General features: G+C 39.2%; 2 protein-coding genes and 1 pseudogene across 5 annotated transcripts in view; 1 reads left to right on the top strand and 2 right to left on the bottom strand.

Annotated features, from left to right (window-relative positions):
• PALLD (palladin, cytoskeletal associated protein) overlaps window positions 1–20,748 on the bottom strand; it is an 811,300-nt gene that overhangs the window by 376,414 nt on the left and 414,138 nt on the right. The window lies entirely within an intron of this gene.
• On the top strand, window positions 8,604–10,291 carry LOC103117223 (cyclic AMP-dependent transcription factor ATF-4-like). Its single transcript, XM_060186427.1, is given in 2 exon segments — window positions 8,604–9,490; window positions 9,493–10,291. Coding segments are annotated over 2 exon segments (1,128 nt in total). The 5' UTR covers window positions 8,604–8,838; the 3' UTR covers window positions 9,969–10,291.
• LOC132537309 (U6 spliceosomal RNA) lies at window positions 15,755–15,851 on the bottom strand (annotated as a pseudogene).

The raw sequence follows: 20,748 nt of genomic DNA, 5'->3' as shown, positions 1-20,748 counted from the left end.
CCGCCCACCTCTGAAAATATACGACATTAGTTATAGATTATGTAGTATTTATAACCTCACTGTGTTTATCTAAATCCCACAATATCCTGATGCAAATTTAGGCTGCAATTCTCAATTTCCAGTAGATTTAAAGTCCAAGATAAGATAGTCTACCTCCCTTCTCTACAACAATTATTAAAGTTGTTCACATCGCAAATAGCAGAACTCATGTCTAGTTAGCTCACGGAAAAAGAAAAACAGTGGAAAGTGTTGAGAAGATACTGGAGTAGTCCGTGGACTCAAGAATATATTAAAGTTTATGGTATCCTCTTTTGAAAGTTGACATAAATGACTCAAGCTTAAATATGCCTACACACTGTGCTTCTTGGTTCCAAATTTCACATTTACAGCTAAGAAATTAAAACAGCACCCCAACGATCACATCACACCAAGCTTAGAACGTTACAGTATCACACAGAACAGCCATAGATGTTTGAAGGTCCTCAGTGTGACCTGGACAGTGAACCTAATTAAAGAGTTCCACCTTATCCTGCTAGGACAATATATAATGAAACTTTTCTGCTAGGTCTTTCAAGTAGTTTAAATACAAATATATTGGTGGGGAAAGAGTAAAACATACTCATAAAATGTATGAGGTCAAGAATGGTTTGAAATTCTGTTTGAGAAATATTAGTCTTAACAGTGAAGTATTCCCTAGTCATCTACCTAAAAATATTCTCTCATTTTTCAAAACCTTCAGGAGTATTCACCTACATGCTCCTCTATAATTATCATTAAGTCAAACAAATTATTTTATTTCATTTAAAAATTTTTATTATCTTTATTTATTTATTGGATACAGACAGCCAGAAATCAAGAGGGAAGGGGAAAATAATGAGGAAGGAAGACAGAGAGACACCTCAACACTGCTTCACCACTCACAAAGCTTTCCCCCTGCAGGTAGGGACCAGGGGCTCAAACCCGGTCCTTGCACACTGTAACGTGCACTCAACCAGCTATGCCACCACCTAGCCCCAAGTCAAACAAATCAGACATCTCACCAATGAATTCTCTATTAGTTTCAAAGCAGTTATTGTTGTGATCAACAAAAGCATTAAGTAAATCAATAACAGAAGTAATCATTACACATGAAGATCCCTCCCCCCCAATGTTTGATATTTTAAAAAGGGAAACTCATGATGTGAGAGGTAACAAAGATGAACAAATGCCATCGTATCTGTTGGATAAAAGGAATAGAGAACCCAAAAGACCCATGAAAGATGGGTTTGCTGACTAGGACTTATCTATGCCTTTAGTGAAAAACAGTTTAGAATTTCCCCAGAACCATTCTTCATATTAATGGTACTTTGTGTTACATGAAATCATGTCACATAAAAGCTATGTGCAAATTAATGGTCTACCAAATATATGCTATATACATGTATTTCGTAAGCAGTTAATTTTATTCATTACAATTAATATAGTTAAATTCAACTGATTGAGCTGAACTGAGTAAAAAAAAAGTGGCTCATAAAAAATTGAAAATCAATTTGCCCCGTCTTGTGACAAACATAACCTTTAAATGGTTATGTTATTATGTACATATTTTCTCTCTTTTATTCTTCATTCCTCTGTTTCTTTTGTAATGATGTTCTTAATAAGCATTTTTTTCCTTGAAGTTTATACCTCCCTGGGGCAAAACGAAATTGCTAAGCAGAATCACTGCACAGATTCAGCGTCTAGCTGGGCTCTTCTTCCCACGACTCTGCCTGTGCCTGGCATTGAAATTTTTGCAATTTGGACTATTCCACTCTGAGCCACTCCCTTATGCCACCCTTTTCTCTATACCCACTGTGCAGGCTGGCTTTCCCCCTCATGTTTCCCTCTCCCATGAAGAACTTAACTTTTCCAGTCTTGGACTAATAAAACAGCTTCTCTGACTCTGGCTGTGGGAAACTTTCAAACCAGTACCTCATTCTATTTACAAAGACGTAATCTGCAAGAAAAGAAAAAAAAATCTAACAAGCCAGGAACTTGTGCTTTTTCAGACTAAACCAGATATAAAAGAGATTATTAAACTTCCTATGAACTAGAGTTTGAAATTGATCTAGGGCACAATGTCTAGGTTTGCAGGTGAATTTCAATCTTTTCAGTCTTGCTGAATTTGTAGTTTTTATTCTGGTGAAGGATAATGAATTGAGATTTGATTTTGCTACATACATCTTTTTTTCTAAAATTCTTGATGCCCCAGTTGTTATACAGTTCAAAAGCTACTCTGTTGTCTAGATATATGGCCATGCAAAGTAACATTTCATTTTCACTGTGAAAATGAAAGGTGGGAGCTTTGCCAGCTAAAATACCAGCACCTAGACTGTGCTATTCTGCAGCACACTGTGTTCTCAGGGAATGTCACAATCACATTTCAGAATAACCAGAGTCACCAGCAATAGCAGAAGTATCTCTTTTCCCGTTTCCTAACTCACAGATATGCAATACTGCTAAAGCCTTCACTTCCTTTTGTATTTCAAAAGAGAAACAATAGCCTGGTATCAACATGGTGATCACCTGGTCAAAGTGAAATTACACTAGAGATCAGAAAAGCTGTACATTGTATTCTAGAATAATTTCCCCTTACCAATGCAACTCATATCAACAGGACTCTAGGCTCTCCGGACCTAGGAGACAGAAATAAATAGCCATAAGAGTCTTAAAGCACCAGTCAGAGTCAGGCAGGCTAATCTGTATGCAGCACCACCATTCCAACCAAAGAAAAGAGAATAAATTCAGTAACATTCAGAGGAGGAATTAAAGGATTTTTTTTGTTTGTTTTTTCCCCATGACAAGTGAATGGTATCTTCATATCCATGACCTTTTCAGATGTATGCCATTTTGGATCTAAAACATCTTGCCTGGTGCCATTGGTCACCAGACCAATGACAGTATTATCAGGATACATTATAATATATAATAAGGATGATAGCAATTAAAATCCACATCTATCTTTAGTATAATGTGGTCTTCACATTATAATGTAACTCTCTTCCCTGACCCTGTAACATATCTGATAACACAAGTAGCTATTTCTCACACTGCCTGGAAAACAAACACAAATCCATTCCACCCTGAAACATGGGTATGGGGGTCTTGAGAGAGGAGAAAAAGGAAAGGGATAGGAAAGGCAGAGAAACAAAAATAGAAAAACACAGCAAGGGGCGAAGAAGCAGGAAAATATATGCATAAAATATAACCTAGACTTCAGCAAAAACAAGAGGTACTGCCTGACTGTGTCCTCCTTTCACATATTCTCTGAAATATCCAGGCAAGTGCCAAATACCATAGTCTTCACACTAACACTTTATCTCATTCTTAAATGTGTTCTATTTGTCCACAAAGGAGAATTCTTGGTACAATTCTTTCTTACCAAGGACTAGTAGAAAGCTTATTTTCCTAAGAATGTAAAATACTGTACTTCCTGAGAGCTGGGAAGTGGCACACGTGGTTGAGCACACACATTACCATGCACAAGGACTCAAATTCAAGCCCCCGAATTCCACCTATAAGGAGGACGAACACTTCTCAAGTGAGGCATGGTAACAGGCACTAGGAAGGTCATTTTTTTTTCTTTTAATTTTATTGGATAGGACATAGAGAAATTGAGAGTGGGAGGGGGAGGTAGAGAAGGAGAGAGACAGAGAGACACCTGCAGATCTACTTCACCACTTGTGAAGTGAGCCCCCTGCAGGTGGGGAGCCAGGGGCTGGAACTAGGATCCTTGTGAGGGTCCTTGCACTTCAAATACTACATGCACTTAACCTGGTGTGCCACCACCTCACCATCTCTCTCTCTCTCCCCTTCTATCTCCCCCTTCCCTTTCATTTTCTCTCTGTCCTATCAAATAAAATAGAAAGAGAATTTAAAAAGATAAATAAGAAGAAGAAATCACTGCTGGGATTGTTACTTTGGCACCATACCCCCCAGTGATAATAACACTGGTGGAAATTTTTTTTAAAAAGTTATACTTCCTTTGCGTGTATAAGAAGAGGGGAGCCACACCAGAGTATTCCTCAGCTCTGATATATGTGATGCTGAGGATGAAAGCTCAAATCTCATAGAAGTCTTGTACTACAGTTAGTGCTCAACTATCCCTGGCCCTAATCTTGGCCCTTTTAACAAAATCTATTCATGCTCAAAAAGGGAATGTGTTCATGGTCTTTAACAAACACAAGTTCTATTCAAAGTGCTGGTATAAGGAAAGATGAGAACATATGAGACACAGTCACACCTTTCTAACTAACACACTCTGTAACAGCATTTACATTTATGCCAAATGTGAGCTTCAGGATCTAAATTCATTCTTGCGGTTAACACTTCAATATGTCTTCAGTTTAGTAAAATGAACAACACATGAAGGGCCAGTAATACTACAAATGTTATAGGGAAGCATTCCTTATCCCCCTATCATGCCAGTCCTTAATATCTACTGCTTTGATAAACACACTGACCAAACTGGCTGTCATAACTATATTCTTCTTTATCATCATATCAACTAACATTAAATATACCTGAGCAAGAAGATTTCATTGTAATTGATGTTAAATGTAATCAGAGACTGTCTCTGTGACATTCCAGATCATTATCATCAGTATGTTAATTGCTTTGAGGAATTATAATTATACATATGTGCAGTATAGACATGCAATGCATCAAGTGCAGAAGTGCAAAAGAGTAAGAAGTGTTGTAGATTTTTAGAAACTGTGATAAATGTTGAAAATTAACTAATTTACATATGAGGACAACTCTAAAAAAATATTGCTGACTCAATTGGTTCACTCCTCTGTTGTATGGTGGTGCTGGGGAACTAAGTATTTAAGTGAATGGACATCATTGTTTCTCCAGAGACATAAGCTGTCTTTGTCATTCATTTATATAACATGGTCACCCCCCTAAAGCACCAATCTATTGTGATTTGTGGAAAGAGCATATGAAAATTAATAACTTGGATTTTAGGTTCTAGGAGGGTATAATCATATTAGCTACCAAAAATGTGAAAGTCTCTCCATTCTTAGGTTTTTGTAATGACAACTTTCTCCCCATAATAAATCTGTGCACTAGAAGACACAACCAACACACTCAGGGAATGTAAAGCTGTTGGAGAGGAAAAGTTTAGGGAAAATGAAGCACTTCTCTCTAAAATAACAGACTCAATAAAAAAATAATATTGAATGTTACTGGATTCTCTGAGGAAGAAGAGACCAAGAGAGGAGAGAACATAGTCAAAAAATTATAGCAGACTTTTCCCCAAAATGTCTAGGAAGCTAAAGGAACACCCAAATTTCTGAACCCAAATAACACACAACAAGACACATTATAGTAAAACTATTCAAAAGAAAGAACAAGGGAAAATATTGCAGACTGCTAGGCGAAGAAAAATAAAAGAACATGTAGAGATAGAACCATCAGGTTCTTATCATAAATCCTATGAGGCAAGAACAGAGTGAAATGGAATATGCAAAGTATAAAAGATAAGACTTGTCAGCCATAAATACTGTATCTTGCTAAATTATCCTTCAATTTTGAAGAATAGTAAAGATTTTTTCAAACATTCAGAAACTGAAGGAATTCACCACCACCAGTCCTGCTTTGTATGAAATACTGTCCCACATGAAAAGAAGAAGCAAAGGAATTCCAACTCTTAATGATATCATTAGTAGTAGAATAGTATCAAAAACACAACAAAGGTAAAAGCAGAGATAGAGAAAGGGAGAGGGCAAAATAGACAGAGTAATAAAGTCAAATGTTGGCAAACCAAAATAAATTAATAAAGACTGCTGTAGATATTCTTAGTTTGACAAAATACTCATAATAACCACAAAACAAACTATAGTACAGAGACAAATAGAAAGCATACACGGTAGGCAAGGCTACTATAGAAAACCATCCACATAAAGATCAACCAAAAGCAAACAGGAAAAACAAGAACATAAAACAACCTTGAAACAAAAACTAGAATGGCTATAAGCAAACTACACTTATCAACAAGAACCTTAAATGTGAGAGGCTTAAATTCACCAATCGAAAGACTCAGAGTGACTGACTGAATTATAAAGCAAGATCCCACTATCCTATGTCTCCAGGAAAGATGCATACAAAAGAAAAATGGTCAGAAGCTCCAAGTGACAAACTGGAATAAGGTATTGCAAGCCATTAATGCAAAAAGAAAAAAGAAAAAAAACATAAGCAGCTATTCTAATATCAGATCAAATGAAGGTGATAAGAGATAGACATGGATACTACATATTGGTCAGCTCATAAGTCCATCAGGAAGACATAACCATCATCAGTATAAATGCTCCCAATATGAGTACACCCAAATATATAAAACAAGTATTTACTGACCTTAAGTGAGATACTGACAACATAATAACAGTAGGAGATTTTAACACACTACTCACAACGAGAGACAGATGATCAGGACAAAAAAATCAACAAAGAAATTGAGGCCTTAAGTGAAGTCTTAGGCTGTGTCCAGAAACATCAGGCATGGAATGCCAACCCTTCACCCTCATTACTCAGGTGAGATCTTTCCTCTCACAGTATTCTCTAATTCATTCCAAGAAGTTCACTTCCTAACAAAGTCCCAAAACCTAGATATAGACCAGGTCCCGTGAGATAGAGCGTATGTTCACATGGATCCATAAATTAGGACAAAATATATACCTGAAAGCAAAAATACACAATAGTCTTTAGTGAGTCAGTATCAAGTTCATAATGAAAATAGTGTTTATTTAGACATAGATACCTTCCTCGCCTACTTCCTATTACAGTTCTCTCACTCACTCCAAAGCTAACTTCATCAAAGCAAGAACTGCAAAAGCTAAATAAGGGCAAGAGACTGGCATACTTTAATGATGACTCTTTAGTCACTATCAGGCCACCCCATCAGCTGAGGCCCTAATCAGGGAGTCCTGAGATTCCCAAACAGACATGACAGGCCTAGACCTCAAATAAGTCCCTCTCTCCATTGTTACTGGTCATTTCTAACAGAAAAAACACAATAGACCCTTTTGTGGACCCTCATAGGACCTTGCCCTCAACTTGGATCAACAATGGTAGAGAATGTTCCATCCTTCGAAGGCAGGATGGACAACATACTCTATGATACACCTGAGGAAGATGGGTCCTGATATTGGGGCAGCTTGGAGCGTTCCTACTTATGACCACAGAATGTGAGGTCAGATCCACAGGGATGCAGAAGTCACATAGGCTCCTAAGCTGAATATGGGCCCCAGATCACATCAAATCACTGGGGTTTACAGTCAACAATGTTTATACCCCTTTCCCATATTTGGGAGCTACTCTCTTCCCTAATCCAGCTTTCTGGTCCTTCTGCCAGCCATGACATCATCTCCCCAGACAATAACTTGGATCCACAAGCATATCAGATTTCAGGCTCAGAGGAAAAAAGAAAAAAAAAAAACTAGTATAGCCAGAGGCCCTTTGGAATATAACTAAAATATGCCTACTAGCTATCTACAAAACAGAGACACCCCCAACTCTTCATCTGCACTATTCCAGCCTTTAGGTCCATGATTGGTCAACAATTTGTTTGGTTTTGTAGGTTAGCTCTCTTTTCAGCCACCAGGCTCCAGATGCTAGCATGATGCCAACCAGACTTCCCTGGACAGCAACCCCACCAATGAATGTGTCCTGGAGCTCCACTTCCCCAGAGCCCTTCCCCACTAGAGAAAGAGAGAGACAGGATGGGAGTATGGATCAACTTGTCAATGCCCATGTTCAGCAGGGAAGCAATTACAGAAGCCAAACCTTCCACCTTCTGCATCCCACAGTGACCTTGGGTCCATACTCCCAGAGGGATAAAGAATAGGAAAGCTATCAGGGGAGGGGATGGGATACAGTGTTCTGGTGGTGGGAATTGTGTGAACTTGTACCCCTCTTATCCTGTGGTTTAGTCAATGTTTCCTTTTTATAAATAAAATTTTTTTTTAATTCAAAAAAATAAATGAAGCCATAGGTGAAGTGAACTTTACAGATATATTCAGAACCTTTCCTTCCAAAAGAAAAGAATATACATTCTTTTCGAGTGCACATGGGACATTCTCAAGGACTGATCATGTCTTGGGAACAAAGACAACCTTAATAAATGTGTAACACTAGGGAAAGACAGAAACGGGCTGGAGGTATGGATCAACCTGCCAATGCCTATATCCAACAAAGAAGCAATTACAGAAGCCAGATCTTTCTCCTTCTACATCCCATAAAGAATTCTGGTCCATACTGCCATGGAGAAGAAATGTCAGAGGAAGATGACCAAAGGGTTCTGAACTACAATTCCATCAGGATCTGGAGAGAGAAGGGGGTGGGCGAGGAAAAGGAAGGGCACTCAGAAGTAGTAGGTGTGACTTAGAAAGGAAAAGAAGGCAGGATCAAAGGGGGGAAATGAGCAAATATATGTAAATATAGATTTTATAGCTCAATATTAAATTTTAATAATAAAAATAAAAAATAATTTAAAATAAATGTTTGAATAATGAAATCATCAAAAGTATCTTTTCTGCATTTCCTCTCCAGCTTCTAGATGTAGAGTCAGAGTTGCGTGTCTTTCCTCCGCCGCTCCCCCAGCGTCCGCAGCCACCATGGTGTATTAGAGGCAGCAGTGCCTGCGGCAGCATTGGCCTTTGCAACAGCAGCAGGAGCATCAGGCTCTGCAACGGCAACCCCCAGCAGCTTAAGCCATGGCGCTTTTCATGGCATCCAGCAGCAGCATTGTTGTAACCGACAAAGACACTTTTGAATAGCTTACATTCCTTGATTCCGGCAAAGCTTCGAGACATAGCTGAGATGAGCTACTTGAGCAACAAGGTGTTGATAGGGGACTTGATGTCCCCCTTCGACCAGTTGGGTTTGGGGGCTGAGGAGAGCATGGGTCTTTTAGATGTCTACCTGGAGATGGCCAAGCACTTCAAACCTCATGGGTTCTCTGATAACAGAGTGAAGGCGGGCACCTCCGAATGGCTGGCTGTGGATGGGTTGGTTAATGCCTCAGACATCTGCAAGGAGGATGCCTTCTCTGGGACAGATTGGATGGTGGAGAAAATGGACCTGAAGGAGCTTGACTTTGATGATCTGTTGGGTATAGATGGCCTGGAAACCATGCCAGATGAGCTTTTAGCTTCGCTGGATGACACGTGTGATCTCTTTGACCCCCTAGTCCAGGAGAGTAATAAGGAGCTCCCCCAGATAGTGAACCCAATTGGCCATCTTCCAGAAGGTTTACCAAAAATAGACCAGGTTGCCCTTTTGACCCTTCTGCAACCTCCCCCCACCACCACCCCAGGGGCCCTGACCTCCACTCCAGATCATTCCTTTAGTTTAGAGCTAGGTAGTGAGGTGGATATCTCTGAAAGAGATAGGAAACCAGACTCTGCTGCATCTATTAGTGAGATTCCTCTTTGCATAAAGGAGGAGGATGCCACGTCAGATAACGACAGTGGTATTGTATGAGCTCTGACTCCTACTTGGGCTCTCCACAGCATAGCCTCCCAACCCCAAGGGGCTCTCCAAACAGGAACCTTTTTTCTCAAGGCTCCCTTTTTGGTTCTGCCCACCCCAAACCCTATGATCCCCCTGGAGAGAAAATGGTAACAGCAAAAGTTAAGGGTGAGAAACTGGATAAGAAGCTTGGGAATTGTGTGGAGTTGTACCCCTCCTACCTTATGCTTTTGTTCACTAATCCTTTCTTAAATAAAAAATTAAAAAAAAAAAAAAAAAAGGAGCAGAATAAGACAGCAGCCACTCAGTACTGCCAGAAAAGGGCAGATCAAGAAGCCCTGACAGGTGAGTGTAAAGAACTAGAAAAGAAGAAAAAGGCTCTGAAAGAGCGGGCAGACTCTCTGGCTAAGGAAATCCAGTATCTGAAAGTTTTGATAGAAGAGGTCCGGAAGGCAAGGGGGAAGAAAAAGGCCCCCTAGAATTTGGGTGGTGAGGACTGTGCTTATACTTAGGCTTGCGCTGAAGCTGTGCTATAATAAATTATTTTGTAGTGAACTGGCAAAAGAAAAAAAAAGTGCCCTTTCTGATCATGAGTAAGCTTAGATATCAGTCACAAAAAAAAAAAAAAAACACTCCAAATGGAATAAATTCAGTAAAATAGCAGGACACTAAATCAATACACGTAAATCTGTGACATTTCTATATACAAAACAGGAGTCAGAGGAAAGGGAAATAAAATAATCAGTCTTATTTATAATTGAATCTAAAGAGATAAAACACCTTGGGGTGAATCTTAGGAAGGACAACCTTTACAGGGAAAACTAGAGGGCATTGTTAAGAGAAATAGACACACACACACACACACACACACACACACACACACACACACACACGGAAGAACATTCCTTGTTCTTGAAAACTGGAAGACTGGGGGTCGGGTGGTGGCGCAGTGGGTTAAGCGCATGTGGCGCAAAGCGCAGGGACCAGCATAAGGATACTGGTTCAAGCCCCGGCTCCCCACCTGCAGGGGAGTCACTTCACAGGCGGTGAAGCAGGTCTGCAGGTGTCTTTCTCTCCCCCCTCTGTCTTCCCCTCCTCTCTCTATTTCTCTCTGCCCTATCCAACAACGAACAACATCAACAATGGCAATAATAATAACCACAACAAGGCTACAACAAGGGCAACAAAAGGGGAAAAAATAGCCTCTAGGAGCGGTGGATTCATGGTACAGGCACCGAGCCCAGCAATAACCCTGGAGGGAAAAAAAAAAAAAAGAAGAAAGAAAATTGGAAGACTAAACATTCTTAAAATGGTTGTTCTACCAAAAGCAACTTACAATTTCAAATGCATCTTTAAAGGAAAATGAATAATTTGTTTGAAATTTTGTGTGGAATCACAGATAGTCAAAGCATTTCTAAGAAAAAATGGGGGAATAAATGGAGGTATCACGCCCCCCAATCTTAGTTTATACTACAAAACAATAATAATTAAAACTGTGTGGTACTGGAATAAAAATGGGCACTTGGATCAATGGAACAGAATTATAGGCCAGATATGAGCCTACACATATACAGCCACCTATTATATAATAAAGGGTCCAAAATGATTCAGTGGAGATAAATTGGATCTCGCCAACAAATAGTACTGGGAAAACTGAGCAGCCACATGTAGAAAAGTGAAACTAGACCAATACCTAGTTCCATATACTACAGTCAAATTAAAATGGATCAGAGACTTGAATATTAGGTCAGACTCTCTAAAATTTATAGAATCAGTGAGACTTTACATCCATCCTCACATCAAAGATGTATTTAGAGATTCAAACTCATGGGCATGGGCAATGAAAACAAGAATAAATAAGTGTGGTGACGCAGTATACTGGCGACCATGGATGGAAGTCCAGACACAGTGCTAACGTCAGCCTTAGCGACAGAGTATGCAGTGATCTGTGCAGGCATATAGTGGACTGTGGGTGGATCCAGTCCTTGCTGATGTACAAAGCATTGTGGGTGGGCTGGACAGACTTAAAAGTACAGCCAGTCGGAAGTGGTGCTCTCTCTCTCTTTGGCTGCTGTTTCTTCTCCTGGTCAGAAGCATCTCGATGGAGGCATGCCAGGTTCTGCCATGGCTACTTCTCCTGGGAACTCAACACGTGTGACTCTGCTAGCCGGTAAACTTTTAGACTCCTCTACAGCCATGAGCAACCTTTACCAGAGCTGATAATTGTTTATCTTATGGGACTAAACTTTTGATAACTATATTCAGACTTTATGGACTTAGTGTACTCTTAACCTTTGATGATAAGTGCTCATTTTGCCTTTTACCTGTTTCACCTAATAAACCTTGTATTGTTTAAACCAGTTCCCAGCTCCCTGCAGTGTATCCTTTTACACACTGCAACAGGCCCCCAATACCCAAAACCCTTTTTAAGTTAAATAACATCAATAAATGGGATAGGAACTAGGCTGTGGTACACTGGGTTGAACACACAGTACCATGCACAAGGGCCCAGATTTAAGCCCTCACCCACCACCTTTGTGGGGCTATGTGTAAGCTTGATAGAGCTTAGGGAGAACTCCCCCCATCCTTGGATGGAGGTCTGAGAAGATACCCTCTTGTTAGTCTCTCTCAACCGAGGTGAGCAAAGGGGAGAAACCGTCTCTCAGACTAAGTTCTTCCCTTCTTGACTCTCAAGCCCACAGAAACCTCAATACCCCTTTTCCATTAACTGCAGGCCACATGGCCGCCTACTTTAAGATTCACTTACTCAAAGTTCACCTCACCTTCTGATCACAGAGGAGAACACACCTTATCACACACTCCATCATACACCTCAGACCCCAGACAAGAGAAATTCCAAACTATATGGCCTTTTGATATCCATCTTCTCTCTGTCTCACCCTACTGGTTTAACCCCTATGCTTCTCTCAAATACCTTTGGATAATTAAGTTGCTTGCATCATGGAGAAGAACTGTCTTGTATCTCATCAATTCCTGTCATACCAGCCCCCTACCATAGGGGCAAGCTGACCTTTAAGAAACCTGTAATTTCTGACATGTTTGAAATATGTTCTTTGTTTGGTTTTCTATTTAAACTCATGTCCACCTGCCAATAAAAGAGATTTGAGAACACATCATTTTCTCCCCGGTGTCTTTGCTTCGTTTCGTCCCTTGAGCAAACAAGAGAGAGCCACTCAGTTGCCTTCCTGCTGGAGATCACCCCACCAGAAAGCCGACACACCTGCAGTGGGCAAGCTTCAAGAACCGTGAAGCACATCTGTAGGTGTCTATCTTTCTCTCTACCTTTCCCTTCCCTCTCAACTTGTCTCTATTATATCAAAGAAAAATAGAAGAAAAAGAAAGGAAGAAAGAAAGAAACAGAGAAAGAAAGAGAAAGAAAGAAAGATAACTAACAGAAGGAGTGGATTTGTGTTTCAGTACTGACCGAGTCCCAGTGATAACCCTGGTGACAATAAATAAATAAATAAATAAATAAATAAATAAGACTGTGTCAAACTAAAAAAAGCTTCTACACACTGACTGCAAACTACACAAGGATAAACAGGAAACCCAGTAAATAGGAGAATATATTTGCACATCACTCATTCAACAATCAACTGATATCAAACATATATAAAGAACTGGTACAGTTCTACAAAAGAAAAAAAATACCTAATAAAAAATGAATCAAAGAACTGAGCAGTTTTCTAAAGAAGAGATACACATGACGTACAGTCATATGAAGAAATGTTCCACTTCACTTATTATTAGATAAATAAAAATTAAAAAGTCACTGAGACACCACCTCATACCTGTAAGAATAGCCTACATCTACAAAACTGGAAAAGACAAATGTTGGAGAGGTTGTGGAGAAAAAGGGACCTGGATACATTGCTGGAAGGAATGTAAACTTTTGCAGCCCCTTTGGAAATCTGTGTGGAGAGTCTGTAAACAAATAAAAATAGAATTACCTTATGATCCAGCAATACTTCTCTTATGCATTTATCCAAAGGATACTCAAAAACACCGATTCAAAACACTAATTTGAGGAGAGATGTGTACCCCTATGTTCATTTCTGCATTACTCATAATGGCCAAAGAGTATATGTAGCAAAATGCCCACTGATAGACTGGCTAAAGAAAGTATGTGATATTTACTCCATGAATATTACTCTGTGACTTTGGGACAAAATGGATGGAACCAGCCGTGATGATAATTAGCAAAATAAGTTAAAAAATGAAAGACTACTGGGTGGCCTCACTCATATGGAATCTAGAGAACTGATGCACATTTACTTGAAAAAGTAAAAGAAAGAAAGAAATATAAACAAACAAACCATTTCGAAGACTTTGTGAAAACTATGGTGGTTATCATTGAGAGATCGGAAGGTTGAGGACAAAGAAATTTGGTGGTGTATCCAATGTAGGACTTTACCCTGCAATCTTAAATTTTGTGCCCACTTTTAATCAAGAGAGAGGGAGAGAGAGAGAAGGGAAGGAAGAGAAAGAAATTATGAGAGAGAGGGAAAAGGAGGGAGGTAAGAAGGATGGAAGGAAGGAAGGAAGGAAGGAAGGGATGAAGGAAGAAAAGAAGGAAGGCAGGAAGGAAGGGAGGGAGGAAGAAAGGGAGAATAGAATCTGAGTACCATCACATTCCAAGTGTCTGAAAATGCCCATCCCTCATTAAGAGTTTGTGTCTTGTTGGGTAATTGTGCAGATACCCTCAGGGTATCGCCCATTTTCCCAGAGCTGAAACCCTATTCCCGGAGTGCCTTATTTCCTAGCCAATCCTGTCCCGACTTGCTTTTTCCGGTTTTTATCCTATAAAGCCCGCTGCTGCTGCTGCAGGTCGCCCCCTTTTTGCTCCTCTCCTCTCTTCCGCAACAAGACCCAGAGAAAGGCGTCTAGGTGTACTGGGAGGCGGCCATTTTGCTAGCTCCACTTGGCCTGAACCACTCTGCTATTGCCCATTTCTGGGGTGCCCGCATTAATAAAGACCTGTGTTCCCGCTCCCTTCTAGTCTCTTCTCTCTCCCCCATGATGCAACCCAGCAATGTCTATTGTTTGTGGTAGCGCCGGCTGATGTTACCAAATTTTCAAGGACTAAATATGGAAAAAAAATATTTCTGAAGCTAGAGTTCATGGGGCTCAGTAGTTTCCTTCTTCTCCATCTCCCAACCCCATCATACATGAGAGAAAAATCTTAACAGATTCTTTAAAGCATGGGTACTGAGACAATAAATCTTACAGCTTCATAAAATAGCTGATTTGTCTCTAAGGTGAATTAAAATTTGTATGAAACCTTAGCCAAAGGCAGTTCTTTCACTGCCAACCATTTACATATTGTTCAACTTTTCCTCTGCTAGACTTTCTTCTTGATGCTTTATAAGAAAGTTAACAGGACTCCGTGATAGCAATAATTGCCATATATTAGGTATCTGGTAAGTACCAGGTATACTAACAGGCACCACATTTTCATGGATGCAATCCTGCAGCACACAATGCAGCAACTTAAACCATCATATAATGATACAGTTCAGTCCTTATGACAACCAGGGAACATATTGCCATTCCCCTTTGCGAATGACCAAACAGACCACTGTGTTGACAAGAACTGCAAGGGAGCAAACACAACCAGGTTTCAAGTGTGACGCTAAAGGCTTGCTGGTGTTAGGTATTTTGCTCCATGATGTGGGGCTCAAATATAGGTAACGGAACCAGATCTTTGAAATGCAATTAGAGAAAGCAACAGTCATGTAAAATTAAAAGGCAATGAAATAGCAGTTCAAGTCAAAAGAGGAAGTGTGTTAGAAGGTAGAACAGAAGTAGTTGCTAAAGTGGATTATCAGACAATAACTGGTACAACTGTTTAGAGGAAAGGAAGATCTTAGGATTTAAAAGCTCTGGTAAACATATTCCATATATTGGGAAATTCTAAATAGGTACCTAAAATTGGAGGCAGTCCCAAAAGAATAAGGCAATAAATAAGAGAAAAATATTGATCTTGGTTCTACTGCAAAAGGAACTAGTGGAAAAGAATACTAAAAACATTAAGGCCCTTATTTTAACAAAAAGAAAGAAGATAAAGTAACATGGAAAGGCTCAAAACTTTGTGAGAATGATTTGATATGAATCCGTCCTTTTTCTTTTGAAGTGTGTGTGTGTGTGTGTGTGTGTGTGTGTGTGTGTGTGTGTGTGTGTGTGTAGTTAAGGTCTAGCAGATGTGTGATTTCACCATTCCTGAGGTGGATTTTTCATTCAGAGAAAAATTCTGAATTGCTTCACAAATTTGCATGCCATTCTTGCACAGGGACCATGATAATTTTTATTGTTCCAATTTCAATTTCAGCATATATGTGCTGCTGAAGTAAGCATCCTTTTTAGAAGTTTCAACTTCAGATTCTTCAGATTTAGCTTATTAAGACCTTGGGAGCTCAGGACTTTAAAAGTGTGAAAGATAATCTTTGAAGTAAAAGCATGGTATATGCTTTAGGTCTGATTTTTATAAATTAATGTAACATTATGTTAAAAACCTGTAGTTTTTAGGAAAGGCAATTTAAAGGATGCTTTTTTTTTTTCCTCTGAAGGGAGGCTGGGTCAACACACACTGCCACTTGAGGAAGACCGGTCCTGAAATAAGTGCAAACTAGAATGTCCCTCACTATGACTACAGAATGTGAGCTCAGACCTACAGGAATACAGAGGTTACAGTACAGGCTTTTGTGCTGAGTATGGGTATGGACCCCAGATCAGATTGATGGTGTTTACAGTTAACAATATTTATATACTTTTCCCATATTTAGGAGCTCCTCTCTGCCCTGAACCAGTTTTCTAGTTCTATTTCCAACTCTGACAATATCTCCCCAAACAATACCTTCAGCCCACCTTAAGCAAAAATTGATAGTCATGGGTCCCTTGAAATATACCTAAAATAAACTTTGTAGCTTTTTCCAAAATGAAGACCCCAAATTTCATCTGCTCTATTATATATATATATAATTTTTATTTATAAAAAGGAAACACTGACAAAAGCCATAGGATAAGAGGGGTACAACTCCACACAATTCCCACCACCAGAACTCCCTATCCCATCCCCTCCCCTGATACAAATGAATTCTACAAAAGTCTGAAGAGTCCAGTAGAAAACTCCTGGGTGTTATTGAATAATATAGTAAACTGGCAGGCTACAAAATAAATGTATAAAAAAATCAAAAATCAATGGTAATCCTCTACGAAACACCAAATAATAATAAGAAAATATACATAAATCAAAAAGCTGAATAAGGACAAGAGACTGGCATACTTTAATGATGATTCTTTAGTCGCTGTATCAGGCCACTCCATCAGCTGGGGCCCTAGCTGGGGAGTCCTGAGATTCCCAAACAGACAAGATGGGCCTAGACCTTGAATAAATCCCTCTCTCCATAAAACATGGATCAACCACGGTAGAGAATGTTCTATCCTCCAAAGGGAGGCAGGAAAAATACTCTATCTTCCACCTGAGGAAGATGGATTCTGAAACTGGGGCAGTTTGGAATGTTCCTACTCATGACCACAGAATGTGAGCTCAGATCTACAGGGATGCAGAGGTTATATAAGATGAATACGGGGCCCAGATCAGATCAAATCGATGCGGTTTACAGTCAACAATATTTATACACCTTTCCCATATCAGGGAGCTACTCTCTTCCCTGATCCAGATTTCTAGCCCTTTTGCCAGCCAAGACATCATCTCCCCAGACAATACATTGGTTCCACCTGTATATCAGATGTCAGGCTCAGAAAAGAAAAAAAAAAAAAAAAGAAAACCACTAGTATAGTCATGGGCCCTTTGGAATATAACTAAAATAGGACTACTAACTATCTACAAAATGGAGACCCCCAAATCTTCATCTGCACTATTCCAGCCTTTAGGTTCATGATTAGTCAACAATTTGTTTGGCTTTATATATTAACTCTTCTTTTAGCTACCAGGTTTCAGATGCTACCGTGATGTTAACCGGACTTCCCTAGGCAGACAACCCCACCAATGTGTCCTGGAGCTCTGCTTCCTCAGAGCCCTTCCCCACTAGGGAAAGAGAGAGACAGGCTGGGAGTATGTATCGACCTGTCAATGCCCATGTTCAGCAGGGAAGCAATTACAGAAGCCAGACCTTCACCTTCTGCATCCCACAATGACCTTGGGTCCATACTCCCAGAGGGATAAAGAATAAGAAAGCTATCAGGGGAGGGGATAAGATACAGCATTCTGGTGGTGGGAATTGTGTGAACTTGTACCCCTCTTATCCTATGGTTCTTGTCAGTGTTTCCTTTTTATAAATAAAAATTATAAAAAAGAAAATATACAGAAATCAATCCTCTTCATAAAAGCAAAAACAATCAAGTATTTGGGAATAACACAGGACTTAAACAATGAAAACTATGCATCACACTTCAAGGAAGCAGAAAGATAAACAAAAAATGGAAAGATAATCCGTGAATACTACTCAGTTGTTAAAAATGATGACATTGTCTCTTATACATCTTCTTGGATGAAACTTGAGGACATCATGTTGTGTGAGATGAGCCAAAAGATGTGACCAAATGATCTCACTTATTAGTGAGACTTTATAAAGTAGGGCCAGGGAGGTAGAGCACAAAGTGAAACTTGGACTGAACATGATGTGTTGTACCAAAGCAAAGGACTCTGGGAGGGAGGAGAAGGAGAAAACTTTGGAGGCCTGGAAATTGTATGCATATGTAATGAACCCACTATAAAGCATTAACTCCAGCAATGAAAAAGAAAGAAAGAAAGAACAAAAGAAAGAAAGAAGACAAGACTGTACTGTGTCCTTTGGGAGTAAATAGATGAGACTGACAGTTATTATGATTAGTAAAGTAAGGAAGGAAGAGACACAACAACGAAAAGGTGATTTCACTCAGAAGTAGAATATAGAGAATTGAAACATGTGAACTTGAGAAAATAATAAGAGACTGGGCAGTGGTACACACAATTGAGCACAAAAAATACCATGCACAAGAACCTAGTTTCAAGTGTCCATTCTTACAGAGTGGGATGCCGCAGGAGTGGTGAATCAGGACTGTGTTTCTCTTTCTCCCTGTCTCCCTACCTCTATCAGTTTCTCTGTCTTATCAAAGGAAAAATAATAAATAAATAAATAAATAAATAAATAAATAAATAAATGGCTGCCAGGAGCATTAGATTCATAATGCCAGCACCAAGCCCCACCTATAATTTGTATGTGTGTATGGGAGGGGAATATATATATATATACCTTGGGAGCACTATGGTGGTTACCACAAAAGAGTGAAGGCCACAGAAGTTAGGTGGTGGGAGTGTTGTGGAAATATGCCTCTATTATCTTATAATTTTGTAAGTCACTGTTAAATTGCTAGTAAAATATTGTTTAAAAAATAAGCATTCTGATTTTCAGTTTCATTAAATAAACCTTTTTTTTTAAAGAAAAGTAACATTCAAAATGTGGCCAAAAATTCACTGAACAAATATCTAGAAAAAAATGGGTTATTATCTTGAAAAACAGCTAAGCTAAGTGGTAAGCTTCAAAGAAGAGGGAGGGTTCTGGTTTTATACAGAATGGTTCATGGTGAAGTTGCTACCTATACATAAATAGGAATTTTCCAGAAAAATTGTGCATTTTTTACAAAGGGCAGAAGGAGACATGTATAGCTGAGGAATACAATCACATACTGCATGTAAGAAAATGGCAGGGAGGGTGCAGGTGGTGGTGCACCAGGTTGAGCACATATGTTATAATGCGCAATGACCCAGGTTCAAGTCCCTGCAGTGGGAAAGCTTTGCCAAGTGGTGAGGCAAGGCTGCAGGTATCTCTCTGTCTCTCTCCCTCTCAATCTCCCCCTTCCCTCTCAATTTTTGGATGTCTCTATTGAATAAATAAAGATAATTTAAAAATTAAAGAAAAAGAAAGAGAAAACATCATTTTCACTAAGGTAAGGAGGAAAAAGTTGACCAAAGTCTGGATGATCTTCACTGCACAGATTCCTCTGGTGGGTGGTTCAGTTCAGCCAAGGATCAGGGAGGGGTCCTTATCATACAATGGTATTTTTTTTTAATTTATAAAAAGGAAACATTGACAAAACCATAGGATAAGAGGGGTACAATTGCACACAATTCCCACCACCAGAACTCTGTATCCCATCCCCTCCCCTGACAGCTTTTCTATTTTTTAATCCTTTGGGAGTAAGGTTCTAAGACTAATTCCAATAAAAGCTAAAATAATATAAGTATATGGCTTTTCCCAAGGAGGGATTTCCACAAGTCTCAGGCCATATTGAATTTGCTTTTCCAAGTCCCAGAACCCATCACAGTTTTGTTGGTGAAAGGAGGTGCAAAGTTTCACAAAGATTTATTATTTGCTTACAAAAGAAATACAGCTATTTGGTGACTTCTTTCATTACAGGTCACTTTACTTGAAGTCAGTTTCCTAACTCTAAGTTAGGCCTGAATGTATACAGATGTATATAGGTTACTATAAAACTTCTGTTATTTTTTTTCCTCAGTCTGTGTGATCATCTGCCACCCCAGAAGAAATGAGAGGAAAGAAGGTGTCACTTCCCTTTATGATCAGAGAAGGCTACATTTAAACAGAACAGCAAAAACAAAGCCTAGATGGTATTAATGGCAGGAAAACCTCCCTGACAGAGAAATACCTGTAACTAGCAAATGCTGAGGGAAAGAGCTTCCTTGTTCAAGAACTGAAAAGAAACAAGCATATTTGGAACAGTGATCAAGGAGAATAGAACAATGTGGAATGTGGTTTGTATGAGAGATGGGAATCAGCTTTGGGGAATCACTGAAGGTGATTTCCATTATGTTATGCATTTGGGGACAGAATGGACTTGTAGATGGTAAAATCAGCAGTTCTTTTTTTTTTTTTTTAAGGTTTTTGGAATGTAGACAAAATGCAATTAGAATAAGAGGTTCAAGGATTATAGATTAGTCCTGGAGCAAAAACAAAGATTAAAGAGTAGATTGTTTTGATAATGCCTTGAACTATTTAAGACAATTATTAAACTTCCAGGTTCTTTATTGCTATTCAAGCTTGAAATAAAGCCACCACTGAAGCATATCCAGTTCTGACTTTCATTAACCAGCCAGCAAGCCAAGCTTAGAACAAAACTCATATTCTCAAGAGAATTATTTTAAATGTATTCTCTTCAAATTAAAATGTATTAAAATACCTTCCTTGGAAGATTCCATAGATAACATTGTCACCCCCA

This window comes from Erinaceus europaeus, chromosome 2 (genome assembly GCF_950295315.1).
Source record: "Erinaceus europaeus chromosome 2, mEriEur2.1, whole genome shotgun sequence".
NCBI lineage: Eukaryota > Metazoa > Chordata > Mammalia > Eulipotyphla > Erinaceidae > Erinaceus > Erinaceus europaeus.
Note: the sequence above shows the minus strand (reverse complement) of the source record. Positions and strands in the feature narration are given on the sequence as shown.